We start from the raw sequence: 7,681 nt of genomic DNA, 5'->3' as shown, positions 1-7,681 counted from the left end.
TCTATTTCTTTCTTATTCGACTATTTTGATTCTTTGCATCTTCGATCTACCAAGAAGAATGTTATTCACATCGTGGTGGGTAGTACTTTTTGGTATATTTGGAGGTTTCAAAATGAGAAGGTTTTTGCTGGTGGAACATTGCAAACAAGAGAAACTTCAGATTCTATGCGTGAGTTTTCTTTTTTGGTTTACTAATACAAATAAGAATTGCTCTATTACTAATAGAAATAAGAATTGCTCTATTAGTTGTTGGTTGCAATGTCCTTTAAACTCTTTGTAACTCTCTATTCTCTCTATTTTCTTGTTAGAATTTTTTATATAAATATGGTCGTTTAAAAAAAGCTGAATGTTGACCAACAATGTCGAAATTATTAATGGAAGTGAATGACATAAACTAACGAGGCGATTTCAAACACAAAACCTCCCCCTACCCAACCCACCCAATCAACTTAAGATTTTCTTCAATCCAGAAGATCACCTTCTAAATCAACAATAGCTAAATCAAACCTCTCCATGAAATTGAGAAAAAGTAGCCAAAGCGAAGAGATCAAAAGGGTTAATGTAGAAGCAGATGCATTGATAATAAAGAGACCACCGAAGCTATCAAGCTTCAAGTCTTTAGGCATTGTAGAATTTCGAGATGGAAGAGATAACTGATTCTTAAACCATTTGTTCTCCAAACTTCCCAGAGTTCCGTCTAGTCTTATCCTAGCGATTTCTCTTGACACTTCTTCAATAAGAGGCGAACCCTTTTGGAAGATCTGAATAAGATACATGTCAACATATATGTGTATGATGGTATGAAACATGCTTGTAATTCATGTTCTACTAAGGAAAATGTAAAGTTATGTTTAGAATACCATTTAAGAAATATTTTCGAAGTATTTTTAATATATCTAAAATACTAAGCAAAAAATATAGTAAATTTATGGAATTGACGACAAAAAAAGACCTAATTATTTTGTTACGATAATATTGGAAAACAATGCTCGGGTGCAATTTCCAATACAATCTGGAGTACTAAAAAAAAATAAAGATGTTGCAATATTTATGAACTTGGTTTGAGAAAAATATCTTTGAAAATACGATTCTATTTATCGACGCTATTTACCTTAATCCTTTTTTTTAGACAAAAATGCAAGAATAATCCCTATGATATGTTGAAAATTTTCATTTTGGTCCAAAAAGTTTTAGAGTTGCAATAATGGTCCAAAATAAGTTTATTGTTGTAATTTTGTCCATTTTTCTTGAAAATACTTAAATTGATGAATTTACCCTTCTTATTTTGTTTTTCATTTTTCTTTTTATATAATAATAAAAAAAAAGTAAAAAAGAAATATAAACACCACCTCAACCCCAACACCCCTCCCCTTCTCTTTTCCAACTATAAACTTTTCCCCATTCTTCAAATTATTGCTCTCCGGTAAACACCACCACCAATCAACACCATCGCCACACATCCCATAACCATTCTCGTTGCAAACAACCACCAACATATGGAACCATGGTGTAGATATGGATCAGTTCGTGGTGATCTTCATCACGATGTAGCGAGACAATGAAACAACTATCTGGTAACCCTAGCGTCGTCATTAGCACCGTCATCTTAATATGAAACCCTATCGCCGCTATCATCTATTTTTCAGGTGACGTAATCCTAGAGCCACCATTATATTTTAAGGTGGAACCACCACCACCACCAACATCTGGAATCATGTCGTAGTACAACCCAGATAGGTACAAACTCGTGTATTTGCACAAATCTAATGGTCGTGAGTGCTCGAGGGGTGATCGAAATCTCTAACGATGGTCTAGCTCTCTAAGGAAGGTGAAGGTGACTGCCAACGAACTGAAAGAGATTAATGGGAAGTGGGTTTACAAACGGTGGTGTCATCATAAGATTCATTGTTTGTAAATGACTGACGACGACAAAACCCTAATTCTCCAGATCTCGATTCGTTTCCTCTATAGTAGGAATCAATTAATTGGAGTCATTGTTGTTTCTAGAAGGGGTTTCTGATCGAAGGTTGGTGGTGGCGTAGACGGTGGGGCTGAAAATGAAAACCCTAATCTGATTGTTCACTGGGTTTGAAAGATTTTCTGATCGGAGGGTTTCTTTAACCGTGATGGATGTATAGACTAACGACAGTGGTGGCATTCATATCTTTCAACGGTGGTGGCAGTGGCGTTACTAAGTTTCGGCGATTCACCGCCTTCGTTGGAGCCGGAGGTCTAGCTGATATAAGAGTGTGTAATGTAAAGAGGGATAGAGGGGTGAGGATGATAACACAATTTTTTTTTCTTTTTTTATAGTTATTGTAATATAGAAAAATAGAAAATGAAAATAAAAATGGCAAAGTCGTAATTTAAAAAAAATTAAAAACAAACCGGACCAAACTCACAACAAAATCAAAGTTTTTGACCAATGGTGTAACTCCAAAACTTTTTAGACGAAAGGGACGATTTTCGACATATCATGCATAATTTTTGTAATTTTTCCTCCTTTTAACATATACCGTCTTAACTGGAAATATGGAATACATAACCATGTAACGACTAATGACACAAACTTTACAAAGTATATTGCATACCAAATTTTTTAAAAAAAAAATTGTCCATACGGTTTATCGCAATTGCCATTTTGGTCCATAAAGTTGTCGACTAATACCACCGGTCCAAAACATTGACTTTGTTGCAAGTTTGCTCCATAATATTTTGAAAATATCTAAAGTTAACGATTTGTCCTTGGTATTTTACAAGGTTCTAAATAACGTAAGGCGTGATTTGGCGGCAATGTCAAGCCACAAGGTTTTCCGAGTCTTGGCGAGTCACGACATTTGTAAGGCGTGACTTAAGGTGGCAATTTTCTATATAATTAATATTTTTATATGTATTTTCAACTATTATTCATTTTTATACACATATATGAGTTAAGGCGGCGTTTTGACAAAGCTTGGCGGCATGTGCAAGCCTTGGAGTCGTGGCGCGCCATGGCGGAGCCATGACGAGCTTTTTAAAACCTTGGTATTTTATTTTTTCATTTTTTATTAATTTTGAATTTTTTGATTAAAATTCAAACAAAAAAGAAAGAAAATATAACCTTCCCTCACCCTCACTCCTTCCTATAACTCCCATTCTCTCTCTCTCTCTCTCTCTCTCTCTCTCTATATATATATATATATATATATATATATATATATATATATATAGATAGATAGATAGATATATATATATAACTTCATCTGGAATACTTATCCCTGAAAAATATGAACACGACCATTTTCAGAAAATATTAAAACCACCACTGTCGGAAAACTACGAACTCCACCACCATAGGTCAATACTGTCTATATACATAACCACCACAGGTCAACGGAGATTAGATCGAGTTCACATCTGGTCTGTACCACCACCACAAAGCCTACACCACCACCACCTCCTGGAAAACTCCGATCTGAAAACCATGTTTTTCCAGCGAAGACAAAAGCAAACTCTCAAAAAACCTCCTTGAACACTGTTGATCTGAAAAACCTCCCCCTCTTCTAATCTATGTCGTCGTCATTGGTTTTCAAATCTATGTCAATTTGGAATGCCACTGCCACCATTCATCTTCTTTGGTTGTGTCGTCGCACCACATGAAAAAGAAAATGAAACCCTAGCATCGTCGTCACCTTGAGATTAATCGACATATCTACACACCTAAAAACACGAAGTTGTGAGCTAGGGTTTCTTATGTACGAAAGCGATGAAGAAATAAACAACACCTCTGAAGTTGGCGTCGAATAATGCTAAGGTTCCGCCATAGATCTAAGAGTTTTCTGTATGTGATGTCGAAGAAAAAAAGAGATGATTGACAGAAAAACAGACGAAGTAAAGGACGAATGGCAGCTATGGCAGTGATTTCCAACAGGTAACGATGGCTTCTAACAGACGACGGTGGTTTCCGGTAGATGGCAGTGGTTTGGCGACATAATAGAGTGAGAGTAATGAGTATTATGTATGTTAAAGAGATGGTGGGTGAGTGTAGTATTAGAGGTGAGTTTATTTTTATTTTTATTTTCTATGATTTTTTAATTAAAAAAATTAGAAAAATAAATAAGAAAAAAACAAAATCATATTGAAAGGAACAAATACATCATTATAAAAAAATTTAAAATTTTCTAGACCAAAACCGTAACAAAATAAAAGTTTTGGAGAGTAATATTAGTCCAAAACATTTTGACAAAAAAATTGCAATTTTTGATAAGACCTTTTTACAATTTTGTCTTTATTACATAGTATGTGTAAAACTCGTGTATTACATGGGTTGATTAAAGAAAAAAAAATATTGAAATGTAAATAATAGTAATTTTTAAAATAAAATTTTAAAATAAAGAATTAAGAAACATATTAATTGCAATTTATTATAATATTTATTACATTTAAAACTTTATATATATAGGTATAAGATTATGTGGCTTTTTTATTTTTGAAAAAAAAATCATAAATTGACATGTGAATATTATTTATTTAAAAAATGTCACAAAATGACAAGTGTCAAAACTAATTAAAGATTAACATGTGGCAAAAAAAACCTTCATTTATTAGAGAGGATTTTAAAATAATCTAAAAGTCTTGTTTATAGTTAGAATTCTAACCAACCTAACCGGAGAAACCAATTTACCTTTTTTTTTTTTTTTTTTTGACATCCAAGAACATCTATAAACGAACAGTAAAACAAGCCACTTCAATTGAAAACATGGTTCAATAGGGCAGCAAACCAATTCAACAGGCAAAAAAAAAGTAATGGCGGGACAAAACCCAATGTGAAACTGGTTTAGAATAAAATAAGTTTAGAAGTAGAAGAGCATATTTAAAAAGTAATGCCTGATCTAAATGCTATCTTTTTTTAATGGCTGTTACTCTAATTCTAAACTACAATGGCTTTTCTAATAATAAAAACCAACACATTAGCATTCATAATTTCCCTTGCATTCCCTGAGATCTATTTCCTTGAGGAAACTCAACCTTCCTACTTTACTAGTCTAAAGTCATAAATTATTATATTTATGTAAGTTTATGTAAACTAGTGCAAGTGATGAAGAGGAAGGGGGTACTTACAAAGGCAAAACCAGAAGTGATAGGTTGAGAGGAGACCAATGCATAGTCACCAGGGTACTTGCCAAGAAACATCTTGATGTATGGAATTTCATCAACAATGGCATCAGCTTCACCATCTTTTGATAAAGCATGAGCATAAGCCTCGTATGAGTAGTATGGCCTTTGGTTATTATCTTCGAAGTGAAGGTTGCTGACAGTCACTCCTTTCATAAAATCGCCTCCATGAAACCCCACAATTCCTCCCTTCGACACTGATTCAAATTGCTCTACTGTCAACAGTGAAGTCAATGTTGCAGTGTAGCTTGTGTACAAGACAAGCACCACGAGTAACCATACAAACAACGCAAATTTTGACAGATTGCTCGAATACTTATCTCCTACAATACAAACGCATATCACTGTCAGATGATAATTAAATTCTATTTCAGAAAGTAAAAATATCTTAGAGAGAAAGAGGGAGAACTTTGAGAAAAAAAGATGGTCCATAGGATGTTCCAGAATACTGTTCTAATTTGCTGATCGGAATCTGGATTCATACGTTCAATAGCCCAAACAACAAAGATAGTGTAGCCAAGAGAACCAATAGCAACTAGCCATAGGCCAATGTCCATCGGCTTCAAGTAAAACCACTGGTCATTTTTCTTGATTTTTGCTAGAGTTCCGACACCCAAGTCAGTGTAAGTCGCTGTAAAGTCAACATACTCAGATCTGTTGGCCAAGATTGTTGAATCACCGATTACTGCATCAATTTCCTGTCCAGGAGCAAACCCATAGACTACAAAATTACATGTCTTTCCAAGTAATTACTTGTATGTTTCATGCTAAATTCTCAATTAGAAACAAATATACATACATACATATATTATATATACCTCATTGTACACCTTCTGTACAAGATCGTCGATACTGACATTCTCAAATAAAATGAACGTATATGGCACTTCATATGGCAACGCACGAATGCAAGTATAGAATACATCGGCGGAGAACCCAGTGGCAGTTATAACATTTTTCTCAACATCATGATCTATATCCATGAAGTACTTAAAATTGTTTATCTTTTGAACACCAAATTTTAACCTTTTACTGGGAGTTGCTCGTAACACCCAACCTTTTGGAGCAGTTGTAGACCCTCCGGGCCAGATAACAGCTTCAGAACCTAGACTAGGACTGTTAATCTTTGGGTGCGCTCTCTTTATTCCTTCTGATAGTGTCCAATATCCTACTCTTCTCTCACCATTGTCTACAGCATTCATAATCTCATATCCACTGGATATTACTTTTCCTTCACTAAGCTGAAAATCATCACTCATTATACCCTTAAATCTTGTTTTCAAAACTTCATGTAAGAGCAAAGGACCATTATGTGGGACTCCAACCTTCTCTACAGACAAGGCAAGGGCCCAAGTTGTATCATATGCCCATAAGGCAGGCACAGGCACTTCTTTTGTTACAGAGGTGAAATTATTTCTGTGAAAGAAATTGTGCAATCTTAATTTTAAGCTATGTAACCTGTATGATGAGGGAACATACGTCCTAAGACCTAGTGCCCCTTGTGATGACTCAATAACAGTAAAGTTTGTTGATTGCAAGAGGTCCACTGTTTTTTCAGTTAAAATCCATGCATATCCTTCACTAACCATTCCTAACCTTTTCGCATTTAAGATAAGGCTAGATGCTAGTGAAGGAGACACATGTATGATAATTACAGTTGTGTGAAATGTCATGATTTTACGTAACTCCTTGGTGATTTCATCATGCGTGGCTGAGGAAGAAATGGTACTTTTATAACTGATACGGATGCTTTTATCTTGGAGTGACTCAGCCAGATATTGTAAGATCTCTCTTCCATCATCGGTGTCCTCATAAACAAAGATAACATTCCTCCAATTGAATGATTTCACAAGGGCAGCAATGCTTTTTGCCATAGTGGATTCGTCTTGTTTGATTTGGAACACGTATGGGTATTCCCTTGAGGATTGACTCGCAAAAGAAAATATAGGGACTTCAGTTTTATCAGCAAACAAGGACAATAACTTTGACGGAAGATACGTTTCCGGGCCTATGATAGCTTGCACCTTTGCGTTTTTCAGAAGATGATCAACTGCTCAAACAAATAAAAAGAAACAGATTAATTTGAAGAAAAATAAAGTAGTTAAATTAATATAAACTATATGCCTATATCAAAATGATAGAGAAAAGAAATAAACAAGAGAACATAATACCAGCTGAAAGAGCTTTTACTGGGTCTCCCTCGGAGTCCCTAGTGTGAATAACTACCCTTGTTTTATAACTGTGGTGAAGAGCATAAAAATCAGATATCGCCATGGTAATGCAACTGTGAATGGACATCCCCAATGGCGACTCCATATCTAGAATGATTCCCACGCCTATTAATATATCATTATTTATGTTTATGTTTTGGTTTTGTGATGGAATGGAGTGTGGACATAATGCATGGTCTAAAATGCACAATAGCATTAGAAGGCAAAGGCTAATTTTGTTGTGCTCATTGTGCACCATATTTGCAAGGAGTTTCTTGTTATGAACTACGCGCACATCTATACCATAAGCATACAAT

The 7,681-nt window shown here is 34.9% G+C and overlaps 1 protein-coding gene across 1 annotated transcript; it reads right to left on the bottom strand.

Moving 5' to 3' along the window:
- Positions 1 to 461: 461 nt before the first annotated feature.
- LOC111900126 (glutamate receptor 2.7) lies at positions 462 to 7,643 on the bottom strand. Its single transcript, XM_042897314.1, has 5 exons — positions 7,326 to 7,643; positions 5,973 to 7,204; positions 5,564 to 5,852; positions 5,101 to 5,477; positions 462 to 761 (listed from the first exon to the last, which is right to left on the bottom strand). Exons 1-5 carry the CDS (start codon positions 7,621 to 7,623, stop codon positions 462 to 464), a joined length of 2,496 nt encoding a protein of 831 aa, XP_042753248.1. The 5' UTR covers positions 7,624 to 7,643.
- Between the last annotated feature and the right edge of the window lie 38 nt (positions 7,644 to 7,681).

Source organism: Lactuca sativa, chromosome 8, assembly GCF_002870075.4.
Source record: "Lactuca sativa cultivar Salinas chromosome 8, Lsat_Salinas_v11, whole genome shotgun sequence".
Classification (NCBI taxonomy): Eukaryota; Viridiplantae; Streptophyta; class Magnoliopsida; order Asterales; family Asteraceae; genus Lactuca; species Lactuca sativa.
Note: the sequence above shows the minus strand (reverse complement) of the source record. Positions and strands in the feature narration are given on the sequence as shown.

Excerpts from the sequence above, each read along its gene's own strand:
- LOC111900126 (XM_042897314.1), bottom strand. The coding sequence starts at position 7,623 with ATGGTGCACAATGAGCACAACAAAATTAGCCTTTGCCTTCTAATGCTA. Across the intron at positions 7,205-7,325 it reads AGTAAAAGCTCTTTCAGCTG|TTGATCATCTTCTGAAAAAC; the intron begins GTATTATGTTCT and ends TTGTTTGAGCAG. Across the intron at positions 762-5,100 it reads TCACTTCTGGTTTTGCCTTT|ATCTTCCAAAAGGGTTCGCC; the intron begins GTAAGTACCCCC and ends TATCTTATTCAG.